This window comes from Narcine bancroftii, chromosome 2 (genome assembly GCF_036971445.1).
Source record: "Narcine bancroftii isolate sNarBan1 chromosome 2, sNarBan1.hap1, whole genome shotgun sequence".
Taxonomy (NCBI): Eukaryota; Metazoa; Chordata; class Chondrichthyes; order Torpediniformes; family Narcinidae; genus Narcine; species Narcine bancroftii.
The window spans coordinates 291,560,491-291,588,405 of NC_091470.1; the positions used below are offsets into that span (position 1 = coordinate 291,560,491).

At 37.3% G+C, this 27,915-nt stretch overlaps 1 protein-coding gene across 1 annotated transcript in view; it reads right to left on the minus strand.

Moving 5' to 3' along the window:
- The window catches only part of mcmdc2 (minichromosome maintenance domain containing 2), a 71,941-nt gene that overhangs the window by 24,915 nt on the left and 19,111 nt on the right, over window positions 1-27,915 (minus strand). Inside the window, exons 7-10 of the mRNA XM_069921338.1 lie at window positions 15,839-15,967; window positions 8,893-9,130; window positions 1,255-1,460; window positions 998-1,164 (exon numbers count right to left, since the gene is read on the minus strand). Of these exons, the coding sequence (XP_069777439.1) occupies window positions 998-1,164; window positions 1,255-1,460; window positions 8,893-9,130; window positions 15,839-15,967 (740 nt within the window). The remainder of the gene's footprint in view (window positions 1-997; window positions 1,165-1,254; window positions 1,461-8,892; window positions 9,131-15,838; window positions 15,968-27,915) is intronic.

Here is a 27,915-nt window from a genome sequence, read left to right on the forward strand (position 1 = left end):
AGTTCTCAATGAGAAATCCCAACAGTGAATTTCCTGAATATCCTATTGAGAATAAATTTTAAAATTCTTCGCAAGGTTTTGTTCCCAACAACCACACTTCTCATCTCCTTTCGCTTAATGGATTTACAAGTCCCAAGAAACTGGTTCAGTGGGGGAAAATAATAAAAATTCTGTTAAAATGGAATTATACAGCTTCATGAAAGATGGTTTATCCACCTATTGCTAGAACACATATGGGGCATTCAGCAATAGCTTCCACCCAGCTCAGTTAAAACCAGAAATAAATATTTTTTTCATATTTCTCGCCTTCAGTGGTATTTAAAGGAGATCAGTTGGAGACCACTTGGAGGTTATTCTTATCTTTAGGTTGGGAAACATTTAATAGAAAGAAAAATCTAAATTACAATACTATAGAAAATGCTAGGAGTACTCAGCATTTGTGGAGAACGAAAGGAAGGAATAACATGGTAAGATCTGTGATTGTTTGGAAATCAGGAATGGTGACAAAATATTTAAATAAAATATCCTCCATCTTCATTTACGCCTCCATCAAAATGAAATTTTGTTATTCAGTAATTCCATTAGCCCATTCTTTCACCTTGCAAATTCGTTTATTATTTGACTGTACTTATATACCCGATAGTTTTTTTCATATCATGGTGCACACACAATACACAGCACATAATAATCACATATATTCATAAAGATATAATTTAAAATAAATATATAGAAACATCTTAAAAATGTTTTATCTAGAACTTCAGATAGGAGATTTTCAACTTGAAATAACAATTCTTATGTTTCTCTCAAAAGATACTGCCTGAACTGCTGAGTAATTAAAGCACTTACTGATTTTTTTTGTGTTTGGTTTAGAATGTGTACATTTTTTTAAAAATTCAAGAGCTCACAAATTTTAGTTTCTCATTTTAAACACTATGACTTCTTGAAAGGAAATTATAAATCTTTCCTGGCATTTTATCATACAAATTTTGCTTACCACTGACCCAATTACAGCATCTTCTTGTTGAACAGCTTTCTTAATGTGTGTGTTAGCTTCAGCTAAAGCCCAGAAATTGCACTCAACTGGGAAGGTCATCTGCTGATCAACATCTTCTCCAAATTTTTTTCCAGAAATAAATACTGTGATACTTCTGGTTTCCAAAACTAACAGACAAGAAAGCAAAAAAATTAAAATGCAAAATTCTCTGAAGCATGAACTGTAAAGTGTACATGGTAATCAAGTATACACCATACCTGTCTGAAGTAATTGAAGTGCTTCTTTTTTGACAGAATGAAGGTCTCCAATGTAGCAGGCACCCCTTTTGGCCAGAAGTGCAGACCCAGCTTGAACTTTGGCAGTGCCAGTTCCATGTTCATCTTTGGAGACTGTTGCAAAAATTTCATATGATGGCAAATGTCGCACTCCAAAAGGCACAAGACTCAGACTGTACATTAACAACCTACAGAAAAATACAGAAGTATTTATGAAAATGCTGACACAAAAAAAGAAGGAATTTCATTCTTGAAATTAACAACAGCATAGTGACTGTGTATATATCAAAGCTTTCCTTTCCCACTGGAGCCCTTGGATCAGGATATCAAAGGAAAAAAATTGATTCACTACAGACCCTCAAGCCTTGGTGGATTTCTACATGCAAAGTATCATTGGAACTTGCCAGAGAGGTTGGGACATTTTTTTCTTAAAATTGTAAACACATCATGCTTTTTGCCTATTATAGATGCAAATTGGTAGATGGAGATACACTGATAATAAACACAGGTGCAAAGTGGACAGTGAAATTTGTTAAACTGGATTCCATTTCATAAAATTCATTGTTAACTCTATTATAATTTTTAGTCTACTGACACCTTTTTAATTACAGATTTCAGAACATTCCCTAGTAGTGATATCAGACTAATTGGTCGATATTTATCCCCTTTCTTAAGTAGTGAATAGAATGTTGGTACCTTTCACCCTATTATAATCAATCTATAGAGTTTTGAAAGATGACCCTGGTGCATTCACTATCTCCACAACCATCATAGAACCGAAGAACATTCTTCTTTGGCTTGGCTTCGCGGACGAAGATTTATGGAGGGGGTAAAAAGTCCACGTCAGCTGCAGGCTCGTTTGTGGCTGACAAGTCCGATGCGGGACAGGCAGACACGATTGCAGCGGTTGCAGGGGAAAATTGGTGGGTTGGGGTTGGGTGTTGGGTTTTTCCTCCTTTGCCTTTTGTCAGTGAGGTAGGCTCTGCGGTCTTCTTCAAAGGAGGTTGCTGCCCGCCAAACTGTGAGGCGCCAAGATGCACGGTTTGAGGCGATATCAGCCCACTGGCGGTGGTCAATGTGGCAGGCACCAAGAGATTTCTTTAGGCAGTCCTTGTACCTTTTCTTTGGTGCACCTCTGTCACGGTGGCCAGTGGAGAGCTCGCCATATAACACGATCTTGGGAAGGCGATGGTCCTCCATTCTGGAGACGTGACCCATCCAGCGCAGCTGGATCTTCAGCAGCGTGGACTCGATGCTGTCGACCTCTGCCATCTCGAGTACCTCGACGTTAGGGGTGTGAGCGCTCCAATGGATGTTGAGGATGGAGCGGAGACAACGCTGGTGGAAGCGTTCTAGGAGCCGTAGGTGGTGCCGGTAGAGGACCCATGATTCGGAGCCGAACAGGAGTGTGGGTATGACAACGGCTCTGTATACGCTTATCTTTGTGAGGTTTTTCAGTTGGTTGTTTTTCCAGACTCTTTTGTGTAGTCTTCCAAAGGCGCTATTTGCCTTGGCGAGTCTGTTGTCTATCTCATTGTCGATCCTTGCATCTGATGAAATGGTGCAGCCGAGATAGGTAAACTGGTTGACCGTTTTGAGTTTTGTGTGCCCGATGGAGATGTGGGGGGGCTGGTAATCATGGTGGGGAGCTGGCTGATGGAGGACCTCAGTTTTCTTCAGGCTGACTTGCAGGCCAAACATTTTGGCAGTTTCCGCAAAGCAGGACGTCAAGCGCTGAAGAGCTGGCTCTGAATGGGCAACTAAAGCGGCATCGTCTGCAAAGAGTAGTTCACGCACAAGTTTCTCTTGTGTCTTGGTGTGAGCTTGCAGGCGCCTCAGATTGAAGAGACTGCCATCCGTGCGGTACCGGATGTAAACAGCGTCTTCATTGTTGGGGTCTTTCATGGCTTGGTTCAGCATCATGCTGAAGAAGATTGAAAAGAGGGTTGGTGCCAGAACACAGCCTTGCTTCACGCCATTGTTAATGGAGAAGGGTTCAGAGAGCTCATTGCTGTATCTGACCCGACCTTGTTGGTTTTCGTGCAGTTGGATAATCATGATTCGTGCAGTTGGATAACCGAAGAACATTACAGCACAGAAATAGACCCCTTCAGCCCTTCTAGTCTGTATTGAAGCATTGCTTTGCCTCGTCCCACTGACCTGCACACAGTCCATAGCCCTCCATACCTCTCCCATCCACATACTTGTCCAAATTCTTCTCAAATGTTAAAAATGAGCCCACATTCACTACTTCAGCTGGTACTTTGTTTCACACTCCCACCACTCTCTGTGTGAAGAAGTTCCCCCTAAACTTTTCCCATTTCACCCTTAGCCCATGTCTGTTGGTTTGAATCTCACCTACCCTCATTGGGAAAAAGCCTACCTACATTTTCTCTGTTTATCCACTCATAAACATCAAATCTCCCCTCATTCTTCTATAGTCCAGGGAATAGTCCTATCCTGTTTAACCCTTTCCTGTAACTCAGTTCCTGAAGTCCGGGCAACATCCTAGTAAATCTTCTCTACACTCTTTCTACCTTATTGATATCTTTCCTGTAGTTAGGTGACCAAAACTGCACAAAACATTCCAAATTTGGCTTCACCAATGTCTTGTACAACTTTACCATAACATTCCCAACTCCTGCACTCAATACTTTGATTTATGAAAGCCAATATGCCAAAAGCTCTCTTTATAATCCTATTTACCTTCAGGGAATTATGTACCTGTATTCTCAGATCCCTCTGTTTTACCGCACTCCTCAGTGCTCTATCATTTTCCATGTGTGTCCTTTCTTAGTTTGTCCTTCCAAAATGCAACACCTTACACTTGTTGGCATTAAATTCCATCTTCCATTTTTCATCCCATTTTTCCACCTGGTCCAGATTCCTCTGCAAGTTTTGAAAACCTTCACTGTCCACAACACCTTCAACTTTAGTGTTATCTGCAAACTTGCTGATCCTATTTACCATAAAGATCAATGTTATAAATGACAAATAACAATGGTCCCAGCACAGATCCGTGAGGCACACCACTAGTCGCAGTCCTCCAGTCTGAGAAGCAATCAACCATCACTACTCTCTGGCTTCTCCCATCCAGCTATTGTCGAATCCATTTCACCATGAATACCTAGTGTCTGAACCTTCCTGACGAACCTCCCATGTGGGAGCTTGTCAGCCTTACTAAAGTCCATGTAGACAGCCTTTCCTTTGTCAATTTTCCTGGTAACCTCTGCATAAAATTCCCTAAGATTGGTTGAACACAACCTACTATGCACAAAGCCACGTTGGCTATCCCTAATCAGTCTCTTGCTATCCAAATAATTGTATATCCAATCTCTTAGAATGCCTTCTAATAATTTACATACTACTGATGTCAAGCTCACTGGCCTATAATTTCCAGTTATTTTTGATGCGTTTTTTAAACAACAGAACAACGTGAGCTACTCTCCAACATCTGGCACCACACCGGTGGCTAAGGACATTTTAAATATTTCTGCCAGAGCCCCTGCAATTTCTACACTTGCCTCCCTCAAGATCTAAGGGAATATCTTGTCAGGCCCTGGGAATTTAACCATCCTTATTTGCTTGAAGACAGCAACCACTTCCTCTTTAATCTGTATAGGTTCCATGACCTCACTGCTCATTTTCCTTACTTCCCATGTCTCTGTACCCATTTCCTGAGTCAATATTAATGAAAAAAAAACATTAAAGATCTCCCCCATCTCTTTTGGCTCTGATCAAAGCCAACCACTCTGATCTTCAAGGGGACCAATTTTTTCCCTTATTATCATTTTGCTCTTAACATAGAACCCCATAGGATTGTCCATCACATTGTCTACCAAAGCAACCTCAAGTCTTCTTTTAGCCTTCCTGATTTGTTTCTTGTTTATCTTGCAATTGTTATACTCCTCAAGTACCTCATTTACACCACGTTGCCTATACCCGTTATACACCTCTTTTTTTCTGAACAAGATTCCCTAGGCTTGCTAACCTTGCCTCTAATCCTGACAGAAACATACACACTCTTTTTCAAAATCTTTGGATGCAAATCCTGCAGAATTATCAGCTTTTTTTTTTTCCATTAATTTTTCTAACACTAATTCTTAACATTTCCAATTTCTTTCAAATACTCTAGACTTGTTGTTCTCCATTATTCCTGGGTCGACACAAAATATTTGCTTTTTTGCAATTTCTTTATTTCCCAATATAATTTCTCCTATTTCTATCTGTAAAGGACCCACATTAACTTTAGTTCATCTTTTAACATATCTGCAAAATCTCTCAGCTGGTTTTCATGATTCTTGCCAGCCAATTCTTGTATTCCCAGTTTTCTTAGCAAAGCCTTTGTGCCCCTTTACCAAATTTTAAAGTTTCACTATCTTACATTTTTTGGCAACATGCCTTCTCCTTTGATCTTGTGCATTCTTGAACTTCTCTGGATAACCATACCATGAACACTTTTTATCTTGGATATTTTTAAACAACAAAAAAAATGAACAGTAAAATCCCCATTATCTTGCACCGACAGGGATTATGGATGTTGAATAAGTAAATTTTCCAGTTGACTGAGACTCACTGTTCTAATCCCTAACTATGATACCATATTAAGAATACACCATTTAAAAGACAAAAGACAGTACAAAATGTAAAGTAATTTGAAAAAAAAATCAGTCTTTATTATGGAAAGTTCACTTTAATCATCTAATTCCCATAACGTACAAAATTTAAATTTGAACCCCAGTCGCTGGCACTCTAGGTGCTGCACTAACTGCTATGGTAACCGTGCCACTGTCATAATGAACCCACCCCCAAGTTTACAGATAAGCCTTACTAATATACTTAATATACTTGTTTAAGTAATCATTTGTCTTGGTGAATTTCTAGTGCTGCTGGGTTTTGGGGTCCTCTGGGCCCATAACAATTCATAACTCTTATCATGTTGTGTGATTACTGTTCTCTAAAATTCCCTTAAGCAACAGTTTGTCAATTTCCCATTATACAACAGTAGATCCAAAATAACATCTTCACCCTTTGGTCCCGTAATATAAATAGAAAAAACAGTTCCCTAAATTAATCCTCCTCCACTATCACCATTGTTACTCATTTGATTTCCCTAATCTATAGGTAAATTAAAGCCATCCATGATTATATTACCCTTTAATCTCTTTAATTACATTGTTCCCTGCATTACCCGTAATGTTGGGTGTTTAAATACAACCCCCTCCATACTGTTCACAACCTGTTCTCACTGCTATCTTTGTGCAGCAGATATAGATGCCTGAAAACCAGCATCTCTAGTTCAAGAACAAATACTTTCCAATAGCTATCTGACCCTTGAATTCCCCCTTGTAACACTAATCATGGACTACTCTGACAGCACAAAAGGACTATCTGCATTACTTGTTTTTGCCCTAAGATTACTGTGAATATTTACTGTCTCGTTATTTTATGTATTTATTATCATTTTTTAGTTCAATTAAGTTTACTATTCTCATTTTATTAAACAATACCTGTTCAGCTGTAGAAGAATTGCATGACAACAAACTCATTATCAATATTATTTTAACTCCCACCAATGTTTTCCATTGTATGTTATTTCTTATCTCCATCCACTTACGATCCTTTAAAGTTTTACAGCCCTTTAAATTACATTTATTGCCAATTTTAAAAAAAATCCTTTTTGCATTTTGCTTTATTGTGGTCCTTAGATTATTTGTTGCCAGCACCCCAATGGAGATTCTCCTACTTGGGAAATGCTGGAGAAAGAGAAACAAAAGCTATGAAGCCATAACAAAGTTATGGAATCACCGAGAAAAATCATGTCTTCTGATATCCAAATACTGTTATGAAATTCAGGAGTTTTTAATTTTAAAACTGTAAAGTAAATATGAGGGAAACAAGAAAATTGTTTATGGGATTATATATCTTTAATGATAATTTTTTTATCCCTTTAGGCAGTTATCTGATGTACAGAATAATTATGACAAATGATATCACAGATGTTATCTATTTGTAATTAGATCTTACGTTACTGAATGTTTCCAATCTGATTAATTTTGTACAGAGATCATTTATCATCAACAAACATGGTTCAGAAAGTCCTATTTAATTATATCCTGTAATTATGCACAAGGTAAATATTGTTCAGGGAATTTGTCTCCACTCTACATGATGATTGGATATAGTCTCTCAAAAACAGAAGCTTTGCATTTTGAATAAAAACATGAATAACCTAGCAATATTCTGATCACAAAATCCTTTAAAGGGCCTCTGAGAATTACATCTATGATTTTGGTAGAATTTCTTGCCCCCCCCCCCCCCCCCCACCAATTATGACCCTACAAAATCCTATTGGATCTCTCTTTCCTAAATTCCATCTGAAAGACTTAAGTTGTGAATGACTATTCCACAGAAGTGAAACATATATAGCCAAAACACACAGAAATGTTGGAGGAACTCAGCTGGTCTCACAGTGTTGATAGGCGGTAGAGATACAGTACTGACATTTCAGCCCTAAATCCTTCTTCAAGGTATAAGTAATAAAGCAGGCAGGTATCTCAATTAAACATAAGAATTGATTTGGTTCAGTAAAAGGAGACAGAAGGAAAATGAAAGAGAGAGAGAGAGAACTAGAGGAAAGGAGATGGGAGGGGGGAAGAAGATGGGGGGTGTTTAATGGAAACCGGGAAAGTTGATGTTAATTCCATCTGCTTGAAGGGAGCCCAGATGGAAGATGAGGTGTTGTTCCTTTAATTTGCAGGTGGTCTCAGTCTGGTGGTGCATGGCACCATGGATAGACATGTCAGCAAAGAAATGGGACAGGGCATTTAAATGGGTAGCCAGTGGGAGATCCACGCTATTGTGGTGGAGAGAACCGAGATGCTCAATTAAATGATCTCTCAGTCTGTGCTCAGTCTCTCTGATGTGGAGGAGATAACAATGGGAGCACTGGATGCAGTAGAATGACCCCTACAGATTCACAGTGGTGTGGCTTCACTTTGAAGGAATGATGGGGCCCTGAATGGTGGTGAGGAAAGAGGTATGAAAGCAAGTGGAGCATCTCCTGTGGTCACAGAGGTAGGTGTCAAGGGGGTGATTGGTGGGGAGGGAAGAGTGGATGAGGGAGTCTCAAAGGGAGCATTCCCTGTGGAAGGTGGAGAGAAAGCAAAATGTACCTGATGGGATCATGTGGTAGATGGTGGAAATGATAGAGAGGATATGTTGGACACTGAGGCTGGTGGGGTGATAGGCAAGGATAAGGGGAATCCTGTCCTTGTTATGCGTGGGAGCAGAGGGGGCCAGAGCAGATTTTTGAGTATGCAGGTGAGGGCTGAGTTGATTATGGTAGATAGAGGACATCTCTGTTGAGCTGGCATGGAAAACCTCATCCTCATCATATTTCAAACATATATAGCCACTCTCTCAGGGCAATTAAACCCTGAGAACCATATGAAGATACAGAGTTAGGATTAAAAGATCTCACTAAACTTCCGAAGAGGGAACATTATGGAACTACTATCAAGTAATTTGAAATAACTAGAATATTCAGCAAACCTCTCAAAATAGATTTTATAATGCCCCCCTTAAAGATCATAGAAGTTAAACAGCATGAAACTATACCTGTCCACTGTTATTGGATCACTTGTAGCAATTAAAAGATCTAAGTGCTCCACGGACTGCTTTCCAATATTGCAGGTCTGAACCAGACTCAGCAGCAGACTAAGTTTAAGAATGTTGCAAGTGCCTGAAGGGACAATCTGTGAAGCAAAGTTGTCAACCAGAACAGCTGCAAATCTCCAGGGTGAAGACATTGTGACAGAGAGGAGATACTTGAAGTTCTCATTGATGGAAGGTGGATCTTCATATGAACAATAGAAAAGTTATTAATTTTCTTACATTAACAGGTTGAACAAACATTGTTTTCATGGTTTCAAGAACATTTAATGCAGTTCAATTCAGAATGAAGCATGCCAAGTTCTTGTAACGCTGTGTATGTATATATACATTGTTCAGTTCATTGTCAATATCAATATTCCATAACAACACAATGGGCTCATCCAGTGAAACATTAAGGTACATTCGATGACCACAGAGGGCATGAATGGAAATGCAGAATTAGTGGAAGTGCAGAATAAGTTTTATTTCAAAACATAAAGTACTGGGAGCACATAGATTGCAAAGCATACACTAAAAGAGACCTTGTTAAATTTTTGATTTCCAACCTTCTCTAATTTTATGTTTCCTCCCTTTCTAGACTTTCCCAACTTCATCTCAGGTGATAGACGACCAACCAAAATACATTAGATATCTACCAACTCCAAAAGCTTTCTTGATTATTTAACTTCATTTCATTCTCCCAATTCCAGTCCACAGTTGCCTGAAAGATGTCCATCATTTTCTTTAACCATTATTTCCTCTTCACAAATGATCTCCTCGATTTCCCACACATCTCTTCTCAGCTCTCCCAGTTAAAGATAAGGATGGAATTCCACTGGTTGTCACTTTCTATCTCACTAACCTCAATATTCAATGGGTCATTCTTCATAATTTTTCTCCTTCAACTGATTCTATGATACATCTTCTCTTCCAGCAATCCAAAGGTACCATTCTCTTTGTGACTTTAGTCTGCTCTCCATCTCCACCAACCAACACTCCTTCTTGCTGCATTTCCTCATACAATTGTAGGAGATGCAACATCTGCTCTTTTACTTTATCCCACAATTCATGAATCCAGAGAATTATTCAGCTGAAGTAGACATTCACTTGCTATTTTCCAATCTAATGTACTGTACATGGTGCTCATGACATAGTCTCCCTGACTTAGAGAAAACAAATGGATATTGGGTGACAGTAGGCGCAAAATACTGTAGAGGCTGTTACTCTTCCAAAAGCAATACCTTATGGGTAGTCTGGGTATTACAACCCAATGGCATGATAATCGAATTTTCCAATTTCAGGCACCTCTTACTTCCTGTGTTTCCCCCCCCCCCCACCCCCGTCCTTCTGAACCAACTCCAGTCCTCCCGTTTTTGTTCCCTTTCTCATACAGTGCCTCAACACCCATATCCCTCTCCTGAATTCCACCTTACCCTCTCCATTAATGGTTCCCATCATCACTCTCTAGTACCTGTAGCCTTTGCATCACCACCCCATCACCCTCCAGCAAAGGTCTTCACCACCCTCCCCTGCCCCCACCTCCCTCTATCTGCTATTTTCATCATCTGCTTCCACCAATCACTTACCTTTCTCTGCTTCCCAGCTCCACCCCTCCCCTTCTTGCCTCCATCTGCCCATTGTCCTTCACTCCTTAATCCACCAGTCATCTACTGATCCATGACTCATCTCTTCCCCTCTTTATGCCAACCATCTTCCCTCTCCACTGAGTCCCTATGCAGGGCATTGAACCAAAACACCAACAATTCCTCTCTCCCACCTTCCCTCCCACCCCTACCATAGATACTGGTCGACATGTCGAGTTGCTCCAGCCGTATTTTTTTCAAACTTTTGCCACAGTTTTGCAGCGTCCATTCAGCCCTTAGATGCCATTATAAGCTTATAGTTGACTGTAATTATCATCCTCAATCCCACTCTGACAAATCTATTGGATGTTCTATTGAGACCCAATTAAAGATTAATTGATGCCAAGGAATCCTACATCTAGGCATGCTAAAGCTTTTGGAACTCAATAATTAATTCAAAATATTTGATAAGTTGCTTTGTATGTTTGTATCTGAAATGGATAGTTCTGTTGCAAGTCTCAGTGGTAGATCTGATCTAGAACATAGAACACTACAGCACAGTACAGGCCCTCGATGTTGTGCCAACCCATATATTCCTTACAAAAAGTACTAAACCCACCCTACCCATAACCCTCTATTTTTCTTTCATCCATGTGCATGTCTAAGAGTTTCTTAAATGCCCTTAATGTTTCAGCCTCCACCACCATCCCTGCAAGGCATTCCAGGCACCCACAACTCTCTGTGTAAAAAAAAACCTGATGTCTCCCCTAAATTTCCATCGCTTAAGTTTGTACATATGTCCTCTGGTGTTTGCTGTTCCTGAGCTGGGAAACAGGTGCTGACTGTCTACCCTACCTATGCCTCTCATAATCTTGAAGACCTCTATCAAGTCTCCTCTCAAGAGGAAGTCCCAGCTCTGCTAACCTTACCTCCTAAGACTTGTTTTATAATCCAGCCTACATCCTAGTAAATCTCCTCTGTACCCTCTCCATAGCTCCCACATCCTTCCTATAATGAAGTGACCAGCTTTTTAATCACATAAAAATCACAAAGAGAAAGGGTCCTTGTGGCACTCCACTAGTCACCGACCTCCAGGCAGAATACATTCCTCCACTTCTACTCTCAAGCCAATTATTTTTATCCACAGAGCCAAGGTTCCACTGATCCCATGCCTCATGACTTTCTGGATGAGCCTCTTATGGGGAACCTTGTCAAATGCCTTGCTAAAAATCCATGTAGATCACATCTGTCACCCTACTCTCATCAATTTTGTTACCTCCTCAAAAAACTCAATTAGGCTTGTGAGTCACGACCTTCCCTTCACAAAGTCATGCTGACTGTACTTCTTCAAATGCTCATCAATCTCATCCTTAAGAATCCTCTCCAATAGTTTGCACACCACTGATGTAAGACTCACCGGTCTATAATTCCCAGGATTCTCCCTGTTATCTTTCTTAAATAAGGGGACTACATTTGCCATTCTCCAATCCTCTGGCACCTCCCCATGGCCATAGAGAATTCAAAGATCATAGCTACTGCCCCAGCTATTTCTTCTCTCACTTCCTACAGCAGCCTGGTATATCAATCTTAATGTTTTTAAGATCCAACACTTCCTGTTTCTTAATTTCCACATTGCCCTCTTCTATTTTGACCTCTTCCTGATCAAGGTCCTGTTCTCTTGTGAATACTGAAGCAAAGTATTTATTTAGGATCTTCCCAATCTCCTCTGCCTCCAGGCACATGTTGCCTCTATACTTTAGAAGCCCCACCTCCATTCTCGTTATCCTTCTATTCACGTTGGGCTTCTCCTTAATCCTGCATGCCAAGGCCTTCTCATGCCTCCCTTGAGCTTTCCTAAGTCCTTTCTTAAGATCTTTCCTGGCTACCATATATTTCTCAAAAGCCCTTCCTGTATCCTGCTTCCAAATAACCATATAACCACTTACAGCACAGAACAGGCCAGTTCGGCCCTACTAGTCCATGCCGTAACAAATCCCCACCCTCCTAGTCCCACTGACCAGCACCCGGTCCATACCCCTCCAGTCCTCTCCTATCCATGTAACTATCCAGTCTTCCCTTAAATGTAACCAATGATCCCGCCTCAACCACGTCTGTCGGAAGCTCATTCCATATCCCTACCACCCTTTGCGTAAAGAAATTTCCCCTCATGTTCCCCTTATAATTTTCCCCCTTCAATCTTAAACCATGCCCTCTAGTTTGAATCTCCCCCACTCTTAATTGAAAAAGCCTATCCACGTTTACTCTGTCTGTCCCTTTTAAAATCTTAAACACCTCTATCAAGTCCCCTCTCAATCTTCTACGCTCCAGAGAAAAAAGCCCCAAGTCTGCACAACCTTTCCCTGTAACTCAAACCTTGAAATCCTGTCAACATTCTCGTGAACCTTCTCTGCACTCTCTCTATTTTGTTTATATCTTTCCTATAATTTGGTGACCAAAACTGTACACAGTACTCCAAATTTGACCTCACCAATGCCTTGTACAATTTCATCATAATCTCCCTACTCTTGAATTCAATACTCTGATTTATGAAGGCCAACATTCCAAATGCCTTCTTCACCACACCATCTACCTGAGTATCAGCCTTGAGGGTACTATTTACCACAACTCCTAAATCCCTTTGTTGCTCTGCACATCTCAATAGCCTACCATTTAATGTCTAACATATGCTTCCTTCTTCCTCTTGACTAGTTGCCTCACCTGTTTCATCAGCCGCGGTTCCCTTTTCTTACCATTTTTTCTTTGCCCCAGTGAGACAAACCTATCCTGACCTCAGCATAAGTGGTCCCTAAACCTCCTCCACATTATTTCTGTGCTTTCACCCCTGAACACCTGTTTCCAATTTAACCTTGCCAGTCCCTGCCTCATCCCTTCATAATTAGCCGTTCCCCAGTTAAGCACTTTCCCATTTTGTGTGTTTTTATCCTTTTCCATAGCTATACTGGAGGTAAGGGAGTTATGATCACTCTCACCAAAATGTTCCCCCACCAAGAGGTCTGCCACCTGACCAGGTTCATTACCCGGAACTAGACCCAGTATGGCCTCTCCTCTCATCAGCTGGTCCATATTACTGTGTCAGAAATCCTTCCTGAACACACCTGACAAATTCAGTCCCATCTATCCCTTTTGTAGTAAGCAGGTGCCAGTCAAATCACCCACAGCTACAACCCTGTATTTCCTGCAACATTCAAATATCAGCCTGCTTCTCGGCTGCTCGGTGTCTCGAGGATTATTTGGAGGCCAATAGAGTACTCCTAGCACAGTGATAGCTCCCTTCCTATTTCTGACTTCCACCCACACTGACTCAGTGGACACTCCCTCTGCATCATCATCCCTTTCTATAGCTGTGATACTTTCCTTGACCAGTAATGCTACACCCACCCCCCCACCCAGCTTTTTTTTTAACCTCCCATCCTATTCTTTTTAAAACCCCTAAACCACGGTACCTGCATTAGCCAAACCTGCCCTTCCCAGTTTCAGTAATGGCCACAACATTGTAGTTTCATAGTTCTACATACTGATCCATGCTCTAAAATCAACCCCTTTATTCCTAATACTCCTAGCTTTAAAATAGACACCTTAACACCTCTAACTGGCTATATTTATATTTTGTCCACTGCCTGTCCTTCCTCACCAACTCAGAACTTGTAACATTATGCTTTTGTCCTTCTACCCTAATCTCTGTACCCACATTCAGAATCCCATCCCCCTGCCAAATTAGTTTAAACCCTCCCCAACAGCTCTAGCAAACCTGCCTTCCAGGATATTGGTCCCTTTCCAGTTCAGGTGCAGCCCATCCTTTTCCTACAGATCAGACCTTCCCCAGAAATCTGAACCCCTGCTCCATCTCTTCAGCCATGCATTCATCTGCCACAACTTTCTGTTCCTAGCCTCTCTGGCGTATGGCACAGGCAGCAATCCAGAGATGACCACCCTTGAGGTCCTGCTTTTTAACTTATTTCTTAACTCCCTATATTCACGTTTCAGGACCTCATCCCTACTCCTCTGAGGACCACAACATCTGGCTGCTTACCCTCCTGCTCCAGAAGGCTATGAACTTGATCTGAAACATCCCTGACCCTGGCATCTGGGAGGCCTCAAACTTGTTCACCAAGCCTCCTATCTGCTCTCCTAACCAAAGAGTCCCCAATTACCATAGCTCTCCTCTTCCCTCCCTTTCCTTTCTGAGCCGAGGGGCCAGCCTCTGCGCCAGAGATGTGACCACTTGTCCCTGGTTGATCACACCCCCCCAACAGTTTCCAAAACCGTATACTTGTTGAGGGGAATGGCCACAGGGGTTCTCTACATTGTCTGCCTCTTTCCCTTTCCTCTCCTAACAGTCACCCAGTTACCTGTCTCCCAACTTTTAGGGTTGACTGTCTCTATCACTGCCTCTGCCTACACATTATAGCATTAACAATTTGTTTTCTCTCGCACTATCTCCCTTCATTAATCTATCAACCACACAGCTCCACTAGCATCACCTCAGAAACCATTATCGGATATTCCTTTTGTCCTAGTCAGTCCTCTCCAAGCTTTTCACAACTTCAAACTAAGTTGTTTTATCACTTCCCCAGTCTTGATAAAGGGTCTTTAACTTGAAACATTCATTTTGTTTTTCTTTCCACGAACATTGTCTGACCTGCTGAGTGTTTCCAGCATTTACTGCTTTATAATAAATTTCCACCATCTGCAGTTTTTTTTAAACAGTTTCAATGCAAGTTAAACATTCATTATCACATGATTAATTTCTAGTTTTTCCATTATTGAACTTATGATACATGGGTGTTGGGAACAATTGGAATTTGCTGTGATATTTTTCCTCGCTTCGCCTGCTATTTCATATTCCCTGTAAATGTTCTCATGTGAATATAAGCCACTTCAGCAAAGTAGTGGGGGTAATCATTGTCAATGGAACCACTTCATAGCAAGGTTGGGAGCAAGGTGCTAGGGAAAGTTGGTAAGAAATTAATCTGGGTAGCAATCTTAGGCTTACACATACATTTTGATCACAAATGCATTAACCTCTACTTTATTTGTGTTTACAGACACATGTAGTGATCAACTTCTCCCTTTATTTTATAAGCACGTGTTAAGATGCTTTGTGGGGGTGGCAATATCTTTAGATCAGTGCACTTTAACTGCAACTAAAAGAAGATTCTAAAACAAGCACATGTATCTCATCTCTTTAATGAAATGCATTTGGGAGCTCAGTCAAACTAAATTTAAAATTCAATATTGCCTTATTCTAAAATCATTAAAGTTGGAAATGTTTTCTCCTAAATAATACTAATTAACAGAAATCCTACCATTTGCTATCCATGGTTGTATGCTGTTTGCCTCCATGCATAATGTTAGCTGTGAACCACTGTATACATGAGTTGGAATTCCTGTTACATAGTATCTATTGCCCATCTTCATTTTGTTGAGAAGTTCATCTTTAACACAAAAACATGCATTTTATATTTTCAACATTTCCTTACAGATTTTGTATGGTGTGTACATGATAAAGTAATGGGTTTATTTCATAAGACTGATTTTAATACTTCCTGCTGGACTTTATTGGATTAATTTCTTCATTATTGCTACCCAAGTGGTTGAACAGAATAACAAATGAAGGCAAGCATGGTTCTAAATTCTGTGAATAATAAGAATTTAATCCAAGTTACACAAATATTATCACACACCCTCCTTTACATTAAGTGAAGAAGTCTACATGATACTAAATATTGTTTATTATGTTATTGCATCAAATTCCTTTTTGCTCTCTTAATCTGAGATATGTTTCTAGTTGCTGCAAGATTTGCAGTGATGCTCTCAAACAAAATAAAAAAATGAAATAAGAGGGTTTTTAAAAAATCAGATGTAAATAGTTGTATTTTAATGTTTAGATGACACTAAGTATACTCAATTGCTGCAAATTATTAATATGAAGGGAAACAATAAATTTCTACACAAAAATAACTGCATCAAAGGCACAGTGCTACAGATACAATGTTAATCAAAAGATTTATAAAAAATATGTATATTAAACTGCAAGAAAAGGAAAATGAGGAAACAAATGGTAAAACTAAACAAAAATGGGAACAAGATTTAAATATAAAGATAAAAAAGGAAACATGGGAGAAGTTATGCTCTGGAACGATGAGAAATACAATAAATACGAGGCTGCGTATGATACAATATAATTGGTTACACAGACTATACATTACACCGCAAAAGTTAAATAAATGGGACCCAACAGTATCTGATAGATGTTTTCGATGTAAAAAAGAAAGGGGAACAACAATTCATGCAATCTGGACATGTGAGAGAGTAGAAAAATTTTGGGATGATCTCAATCAGATATTAAATAAAATAACAGAAAACAATATACCAAAGAATCCAGAGATCTTTCTCCTAAGTAACATAAAAAATAAAGAATTTGGAATTGACTTGGAGGATGCACAAAAAAGATTTGTTAAGATAGCCCTAGCTGTAGCAAAAAAATGTATTATGTCAACCTGGAAATTGGAAGATAATTTGAAAATACAACAATGGTATATAGAAATGAATAAATGTATTCCATTAGAAAAAATAACATATAGTTTAAGAAATAATATTGAAATATTCGAACAAGTATGGGAGCCTTACATTAAATACAATAGCGAAAACCTACCGGGAACAAACATTACCTAAGTTGATGGAAGGAGAAGAAAAGAAAAGAATGGACTCAGTAGAATTTCTGGTGTATTTTTGTTGAATGACAACATTGTCTAACTGAATTAATGCAACCTAGATTGTATAACTAAAATGGATGAGGGGGGGGGGATGGGGGGGTGGCTTGGGAGGAGGGAGGGGGGAGGGAGAAAAAGTCACTGTAAATGTGTGGAAAAGAAAAAGTGTATATCATGGCTATTGTGATTTATGGTGTGAAAAATAAAAAAATTAAAAAAAAAAAAAAAGGCACAGTGCCACAATACTGAGTAAAGGCTTTTTGATTCTGAGCTCATTCTCCTTTAACAAGAGGCTTTTGACACTATGTTCCCTAGCCTGTAGTTCATGTTAATGGGCATAAAAGTGTTGATTCAGAAGAGGATTAAACTGAATTATGATCTGTACCAATGAATTAATGTTCTAGATTGGTCACAAAACAGTCACCATCAACAATCTTGATTTGGGGGGAGGAGTTACGTGATGGAGTAGTGGCCGGTCAGGGAACTCCAGCCCTCTCCGGAAAAGTTTTTAAAAAATACACTAAACACAAAGGCACAAGAATAAAAATTAAAACAAAGTGAAAGTAAAGGCGGGAAGAAAATGGCAGCGAAGAAAGAAAAGTCGAAAGCAACAGGAGGAAGAGAAGAAGAAAGAACGTCGGAAGAAGAAGGTGAAGGCCTTACCTGTCCGAGGAGGCCCGCTGCAGAGAGAGAAGCCCGCTCCCTAAGGTCAGTGGAAGTCCGGAGCTTGGGACTACAAAAATGGCTCGTGGAGCCAAGTAAAAGTGTGCAACCGCGCATGCGCTATGCGCATGACAAAAAAAACACTGACGGGAGGGGGGACCAGCTGAGGAGTCGATCTCCACAGCTGAGGATGACAGCTGCAACACAACAACAGGAAGAGAACACAGAAAACAACGAGAACAAGAAAGAAGAGAGTAAAAAGAAAACAAGGAAACAACAGATGACCAACCCAGAGGAAGAAGAAGAAGAAGAAGAAGAAGAACATAGAGAAATGGAAGAAGAAGGGAAAGGCAAGACAATGGATTTTTTTTAAAGAATATATGGAATCAGTAAAAGAATGGCAATTACAAGAATTTAGTGAAATAAAAAGAAGAATTAAAAGTGCAGAAGAAAAGTGTCAGATATAGGAAAAAGAGTGGACAAGGTGGAAGAACGAGAAACAGCCGTAGAAATGGAAGTAGAGGACTTAAAAAAGAAATTAGAAGAGTCGAATAAAAAAGTTAAAGAGACACAAGAGCTGTTAGCTCAGAAGATAGATATAATGGAAAATTATAACAGAAGAAATAATATAAAGATAGTGGGCCTTAAGGAAGATGAAGAAGGCAAGAATATGAGAGAATTTATAAAAGATTGGATCCCCAGGGTCCTAGGAAGACCAGAATTACAGGAAGAGATGGAAATAGAAAGGGCACATAGAACATTAGCCCCGAAACCACAGCCACAACAAAAACCAAGATCCATTTTAGTAAAATTCTTAAGATATACAACAAGAGAAAATATATTGGAGAAAGCAATGAAGAAAATAAGAGAAGACAAAAAGCCACTAGAATACAAAGGTCAAAAAAATTTTTTCTATCCAGACATAAGTTTTGAACTCCTGAAGAAGAGAAAGGAGTTTAATACAGCAAAAACGATCCTATGGAAAAAAGGATATAAATTTATGCTAAAGTACCCAGCGGTACTTAAAATAGTTATTCCAGGGCAGCAAAACAGACTATTCTCGGATCCGGAGGAAGCACGAAAATTTGCAGAACAACTACAAAACAGGCAGAGAGATGAAGACATGTAACGAGAGTAAAAATGACCACGAACAATATGTATGTGTGTATATGGATATATTTATATATATATATATATATATATATGTATGTGTGTATGTATATATGTGTGTACATGAGTGTATCTGTATTTAAAGGAAAAAAATATAGAGTATAGATAAGAATTAATAAGGGAATGAAAGGGAAGAGAGGAAGTAAGGAGGGAATTAAGAGAGTGATCTTTGTTATATATGAAAATTGAAATCTTTTCTGGGGGGTGCTGGGTGGGGAAGAGTTACAGTCACTGCAAAATCAGTTGACACTTGCGAGTGAATTTGCAAATCCAAATGGAGAGGGGAGATGTGGTTGCCCGACAAGGGATAAAGGGCAACTCAGAAAGGGGAGGGGATAGTGGGGTTAAAGAAATTTTAGATAGGAAAATAAGGGAAATGTTTGATGTTTTAGAAATGTTGTCTTATAAAATGTTCAAAACAAGAAAGCAGAAATGGATAAGAAGGAAAGGTGATGATGAGGAAACGGAAAGGAAAGATAAGCAAAGTATGAAATGGCTATGTTGAACTATATGACTTTAAATATTAACGGAATACATAACCAAATCAAAAGGAAGAAACTGCTAAATTTACTGAAAAAAGAAAAAATTGATGTAGCATTCGTGCAAGAAACACATTTAACTGAAATGGAGCACAAGAAATTAAAGAGAGATTGGGTAGGACATGTAACAGCAGCGTCATATAATTCAAAAGCTAGAGGAGTAGCTATATTAATCAGTAAAAATGTACCAATTAAAATAGAAGAGGAAATAATAGATCCAGCAGGGAGATATGTAATGATAAAATGTCAGATATATTCAGAGTTTTGGAATTTACTCAATGTATATTCACCTAACGAAGAAGATCAAAAATTTATGCAAGATATTTTTTTGAAGATAGCAGACACGCAAGGGAACATACTAATAGGAGGGGATTTCAACCTTAATTTGGATTCAAACATGGATAAAACTGGGAAAAAAATTAACAGAAAGAACAAAGTAACCAAATTTATAATTAAATCGATGCAAGAAATGCAACTTTTGGATATATGGAGGAAACAACACCCAAAGGAAAAGGAATATTCATATTATTTGGGTAGACATAAAACATACTCAAGAATAGACCTATTCCTGTTATCAGCTTGTATGCAAGACAGAGTAAGAAAAACAGAATATAAAGCTAGAATATTATCGGATCACTCACCCCTGATATTGACAATAGAGTTAGAGGACATCCCTCCAAGAATGTATAGATGGAGATTAAATTCCATGCTACTTAAAAGGCAGGATTTTAGAGAATTCATTGAAAGACAAATTAAAATGTACTTTGAAATAAATACGGAATCAGTGAAAGATAAGTTTATACTATGGGACACAATGAAAGCGTTCATCAGAGGGCAAATAATAAGTTATGTAACCAAGATGAAGAAAGACTACAATCAGGAAACAGAGCAGTTGGAAAGGGAAATAGTAAATATAGAAAAAGAATTAGCAATGAAGGAAGATACAACTGAAAGAAGAGAATTGGCAGATAAAAAAATAAAATATGAAACACTACAAACATATAAGGTGGAGAAGAACATAATGAAGAGAAAACAGAAATATTATGAACTAGGAGAAAAAACGCACAAAATTCTAGCATGGCAGCTTAAGACAGAACAAACTAAGAGAATGGTATTGGCATCAAGAAAAAAAGACAAACAAATCACATATAATCCAACGGAGATTAATGAAAACTTCAGAGAATTCTACGAACAATTATACCAAACTGAAAACGAAGGGAAAGAAGACAAAATAGATGAATTTTTAACTAAAATTGAACTACCAAAATTACAAATAGAGGAACAAAATAAATTAACAGAACCATTTCAAATACTAGAAATACAAGAGATAATAAAAAAACTACCAAATAATAAAACACCAGGAGAGGATGGATTCCCAATAGAATTCTATAAAACATTTAAAGATTTATTAATTCCTCCCCTCCTGGAAGTAATCAACCAGAATGATAAAACACAAAGCTTACCAGATTCATGCAAAACAGCAATAATTACAGTAATACTAAAGACAGGGAAAGATCCACTCACACCAGCATCATACAGACCAATATCTTTACTTAACACAGATTATAAGATAATAGCTAAACTATTAGGAAACAGATTAGCCGACTATGTACGTAAAATAGTAAATCTAGACCAAACTGGATTTATTAAAAAAAGACGAACAACAGACAATATTTGTAAATTTATTAACTTAATTCATGCAGTAGAAGGGAATAAAGCACCAACAGTAGCAGTTGCTTTAGACGCAGAGAAGGCCTTTGACAGGGTAGAATGGAATTATTTATTCAAAGTATTACAAAAATTTAGTTTACCAGAGAAGTATATTAATTGGATTAAAGCATTATATAAGGGGCCATTGGCGAAAGTGACAGTAAATGGATATATATCAAAGCAATTTAACTTAAGCAGATCAACAAGGCAGGGATGCCCACTATCACCCTTATTGTTCGCGTTAGCTATAGAACCACTAGCAGAATTGATAAGAACAGAAAATAAAATAAAAGGGATAAAAATAAAAGACAAGGAATATAAAATCAGTTTATTTGCAGATGACGTTATAGTATTCTTAACAGAACCAGAAATATCAATAAAAGAATTACATAAGAAATTGAAGGAATATGGAGAAGTGTCGGGTTACAAGATTAACGCAAATAAAAGTGAAGCAATGCCAATGAATAATGCGGATTTCTCAAAATTTAAGAAAGAATCACCATTCAGATGGCAAATGCAAGCAATACGATACCTAGGTATACAAATAAATAAAAACCTCGGCCATCTATATAAACTTAATTATTATCCACTAATGAAAAAATTACAGGACGACTTAGAGCATTGGAAAGACTTACCACTAACACTAATAGGAAGGATAAACTGTATTAAAATGAACATTTTCCCAAGGATACAATACCTATTTCAGGCATTGCCAATACACTTGACGGAGAAATTCTTCAAGGAGTTAAAGAAAATAATAAGGAAATTTTTATGGAAAGGGGGGAAACCGAGGATAGTAGTAGATAAATTAACAGAATGGTATAAACAAGGAGGCTTACAACTGCCAAACTTTAAAAATTATTATAGAGCCGCACAATTAAGATACCTATCAGATTTTTATCAAACAAGGGAAAAGCCAGATTGGACTAGATTAGAACTAGATAAAATAGGGGAGAAGATACCTGAACATATATTATATAAATGCGATGAAAAATTGGTACAACATAGGAATTCTCCAGTATTACATCATCTGCTCAATATTTGGAAGAAGATTCAGGTAGAAAGGAATAAAACAAATCACCAATTACCAAAACTAATACTGACACAAAATCAGCTAATCCCTTTTACAATAGATAACCTTTCCTTTAGAGAATGGGAGAAAAAAGGGATCAAAAGAATAGAAAATTGCCTTTCAGGAAATAAATTACTATCCTTTGAACAAATGAAGGATAAATATAATATAACTCAAGATACAGTGTTGGCATACTACCAACTGAAATCCTACTTAAAGGACAAATTGGGAAGCAGTCTGAGGTTACCAGAGGGAAGTAATTTTGAATATGTGATTACAGATACAATGATAATCAAAAAATTTATAATAAATATGTATATTAAACTCCAAGAAAAGGAGAATGAGGAAACAAATGGTAAAACTAAACAAAAATGGGAACAAGATCTAAACATAAAGATAAAGAAGGAAACATGGGAGAAGTTATGCTCTGAAACTATGAGAAATACAATAAACACGAGGCTACGTATGATACAATATAACTGGATACACTATACATTACACCTCAAAAGTTAAATAAATGGATTCGCAAATCCAAATGGAGAGGGGAGATGTGGTTGTCCGACTAGGGATAAAGGACAACTCAGGAGGGGAAGGGGAGATTGGGGATAAAGAAGATAGAAATAGGAAAATAAGGAAAATGTTGGATGTTGTAGGAATGTTGTCTGGTAAAGAGTTGAAAATAAGAAAACAGAAATGGAAAAGGAGGAAAGGTAATGATGGAAAAACGGAAAGAGAAGATAAACAAAATATAAAATGGCTAAGCTGAACTATATGACTTTAAATATTAATGGAATACATAACCAAATTAAAAGGAAAAAACTACTAAATTTACTGAAAAAGGAAAAAATAGATATAGCATTTGTCCAAGAAACACACTTAACTGAATTGGAGCACAAGAAATTAAAGAGAGATTGGGTAGGACATGTAACAGCAGCATCGTATAATTCAAAAGCAAGAGGAGTGGCTATATTAATTAGCAAAAATGTGCCATTTAAAATAGAAGAGGAAATAATAGATCCAGCAGGGAGATATGTTATGATAAAATGTCAGATATATTCGGAGCTTTGGAATCTACTTAATATATATTCACCTAACGAAGAAGATCAAAAGTTTATGCAAGATATCTTTTTGAAGGTAGCTAATACGCAAGGGAACATACTAATAGGAGGGGATTTCAACCTGAATTTGGATCCAAATATGGATAAAACGGGGAAAAAAATTAACAGGAAGAACAAAGTAACCAAATTTATAATTAAATCAATGCAAGAAATGAAACTTGTGGACATATGGAGGAAACAAAACCCAAAAGAAAAGGAATACTCATACTACTCGACTAGACATAAAACATACTCAAGAATAGACCTATTTTTGTTATCAGCTAGTATGCAGGATAGAGTAAGAAAAACAGAATATAAAGCGAGAATGCTATCGGACCATTCACCCTTAATACTGACAGTAAAGCTAGAGGACATCCCTCCAAGAATGTATAGATGGAGATTAAACCCCATGCTACTTAAAAGACAGGATTTTAGAGAATTTATTGAAAAACAATTAAAAATGTACTTTGAAGTAAATACGGAATCAGTGGAAGATAAGTTTATGCTATGGGACGCAATGAAAGCATTCATTAGAGGACAAATAATAAGCTATGTAACCAAGATGAAGAAGGACTATAATCAGGAAACAGAGCAGTTGGAAAGGGAAATAATAAACATAGAAAAAAAATTAGCAATAAAGGAAGATACAACCAAAAGAAGAGAATTGGCGGATAAAAAAATAAAATATGAAACATTACAAACATATAAGGTGGAGAAGAATATAATGAAGACAAAACAGAAATATTATGAACTAGGTGAAAAAACACACAAAATCTTAGCATGGCAGCTTAAGACAGAGCAAACTAAGAAAATGGTAGTGGCAACAGGAAAAAAGACAAACAAATTACATATAATCCAAAAGAAATTAAGGAAAACTTCAGAGAATTCTATGAACAATTATACCGAACTGAAAACGAAGGGAAAGAAGGGAAAATAGATGAATTTTTGACTAAAATTGAACTACCAAAACTACAAATAGAGGAACAAAATAAATTAACAGAACCATTTGGAACAGTAGAAATACAAGAGATAATAAAAAAATTACCAAATAATAAGACATCAGGAGAGGATGGACTCCCAATAGAATTCTACAAAACATTTAAAGATCTAATAATACCGCCCCTCCTGGATGTAATCAACCAGATTGATGAGACACAAAACTTACCAGATTCATGTAAAACAGCAATAATTACAGTGATACTAAAACAAGGGAAAGATCCACTCTCACCAGCGTCATATAGACCAATATCTCTGCTAAACACAGATTATAAGATAATAGCTAAACTATTAGCAAACAGATTAGCAGAACAGGTACCGAAAATGGTAAATTTAGACCAAACTGGATTTATCAAAAAAAGACGCACAACAGACAATATTTGTAAATTTATTAACTTAATTCATGCAGTAGAAGGAAATAAAGCACCGGCAGTAGCAGTTGCTTTAGACGCAGAGAATGCCTTCGACAGAGTAGAATGGAATTACTTGTTCAAAGTATTGCAAAAATTCAGTTTACCGGAGAAGTATATTAATTGGATTAAAGCATTATATAAGGGACCGTTAGCGAAAGTGACAGTAAATGGACATGTATCAAAGCAATTTAACTTAAGCAGGTCAACGCGGCAGGGATGCCCACTATCACCATTAATGTTTGCGCTAGCTATAGAACCACTAGCAGAATCGATAAGAATTGATAATAATATAAAAGGAATAAAAATAAAAGACAGGGAATATAAAATCAGTCTATTTGCGGATGATGTGATAGTGTACTTAACAGAACCAGAACTATCAATAAAAGAACTATATAAGAAATTGAAGGAATATGGAGAAGTGTCGGGATACAAGATAAACGTAAATAAAAGTGAAGCAATGCCTATGAATAACGCGGATTTCTCAAAATTTAAGGAGGAATCCCCATTCAGATGGCAAATGCAGGCAATAAGATACCTAGGTGTGCAAATAAACAAAAATCTAGGCCAATTATATAAACTCAATTACAATCCACTAATGAAAAAATTACAGGACGATTTAGAGCATTGGAAAGAGCTACCACTAACACTGATAGGAAGGATAAACTGTATTAAAATGAACATTTTTCCAAGGATACTATACTTATTTCAGGCATTGCCAATACAACTGACAGAAAAATTCTTCAAAGAGTTAAAGAAAATAATAAGGAAATTTTTATGGAGAGGGGGGAAACCGAGGATAGCACTAGATAAATTAACAGAATGGTATAAACAAGGAGGCTTACAATTGCCAAACTTCAAAAATTATTATAGAGCCACACAATTAAGATACCTATCAGATTTTTATCAAACAAGGGAAAAACCAGACTGGACGAGACTAGAATTAGATAAAATAGGGGAAAAGATACCCATTATATAAATGGGACGAAAAATTGGTACAACAAAGAACTTCTCCAGTATTACACCATCTCCTCAATATATGGAAGAAGATTCATGTAGAAAGAAATAAAACAAATTATCAAATACCAAAACTAATATTGACGCAAAATAAGCTACTCCCTTTTACAATAGACAACCTTTCCTTTAGAAAATGGGAAAAAAAAGGGATTAAAAGAATAGAAAATTGTTTTTCAGGAAGTAGATTCTTATCCTTTGAACAAATGAGAGATAAGTACAATATAACTGGAGATACAGCGCTGGCATATTACCAACTGAGATCCTACTTGAAAGATAAAGTAGGAAGCAATTTGAGTTTACCAGAGGGAAGTAACCTTGAATATGTGATTACAGATACAATGTTAATCAAAAGATTTATAACAAATATGTATATTAAACTGCAAGAAAAGGAGAATGAGGAAACAAATGGTAAAACTAAACAAAAATGGGAACAAGATTTAAATATAAAGATAAAAAAGGAAACATGGGAGAAATTATGTTCTGGAACGATGAGAAATACAATAAATACGAGGCTGCGTATGATACAATATAATTGGTTACACAGACTATACATTACACCGCAAAAGTTAAATAAATGGGACCCAACATCTGATAGATGTTTTCGATGTAAAAAAGAAAGGGGAACAACAATTCATGCAATCTGGACATGTGAGAGAGTAGAAAAATTTTGGGATGATCTCAATCAGATATTAAATAAAATAACAGAAAACAATATACCAAAGAATCCAGAGATCTTTCTCCTAAGTAACATAAAAAATAAAGAATTTGGAATTGACTTGGAAGATGCACAAAAAAGATTTGTTAAGATAGCCCTAGCCGTAGCAAAAAAATGTATTATGTCAACCTGGAAATTGGAAGATAATTTGAAAATACAACAATGGTATATAGAAATGAATAAATGTATTCCATTAGAAAAAATAACATATAGTTTAAGAAATAATATTGAAATATTCGAACAAGTATGGGAGCCTTACATTAAATACAATAGCGAAAACCTACCGGGGACAAACATTACCTAAGTTGATGGAAGGAGAAGGAAAGAAAAGAATGGACTCTGTAGAATTTCTGGTGTATTTTTGTTGAATGACAACATTGTCTGACTGAATTAATGCAACCTAGATTGTATACCTAAAATGGATGAGAGGGGGGGGATGGGGGGGGGGTGGCTTGGGAGGAGGGAGGGGGGGAGAAAAAGTCACTGTAAATGTGTGAAAAGGAAAAAGTGTATATCATGGCTATTGTGATTTATGGTGTGAAAAATAAAAAATTTAAAAAAAAAAGTTAAATAAATGGGACCCAACAGTATCTGACAGATGTTTTCGTTGTAAAAAAGAAATGGGAACAACAATTCATGCAATCTGGACATGTGAGAAAGTGAAAAAATTTTGGGAAGATCTAAACCAGATATTAAATAAAATCACAGAAAGCAATATACCAAAAAACCCAGAGATCTTCCTCCTAAGTAACATAAAAAACAAAGAATTTGGACTTGATTTGGATGGTGCACAAAAAAGATTTGTTAGGATAGCCCTAGCCGTAGCAAAAAAATGTATTATGTCAGCCTGGAAATTAGAAGATAACTTGAGAATACAACAATGGTATATAGAAATGAATAAATGTATTCCATTAGAAAAAATATCATAATTTAAGAAATAATATTACAATATTTGAAAAAATATGGGAGCCATACATGAAACACAATAGAGAAAACCTACCGGGGACATCTACCACCTAAAATGACAGAAGGAGAAGGAAATGAAAAGAATTGAATCAGTGGAATTTCTTGTTTATTTTTATTGAGTGACAACCTTGTTTGACGGGTTTAATGTATCTTAGATTCTGTACTTTAAATGAATGGGAGGGGAGGTAGGGAGGGTGGGATGGGAAGAGGGTGGGGGGAGAAAATGACACTGTATATATTTGAAAAGAAAAATGTATGTATCTTGATCAATGTGGTTTATAGTGTGAAAAATAAAAAATTAAAAAAAAAACAATC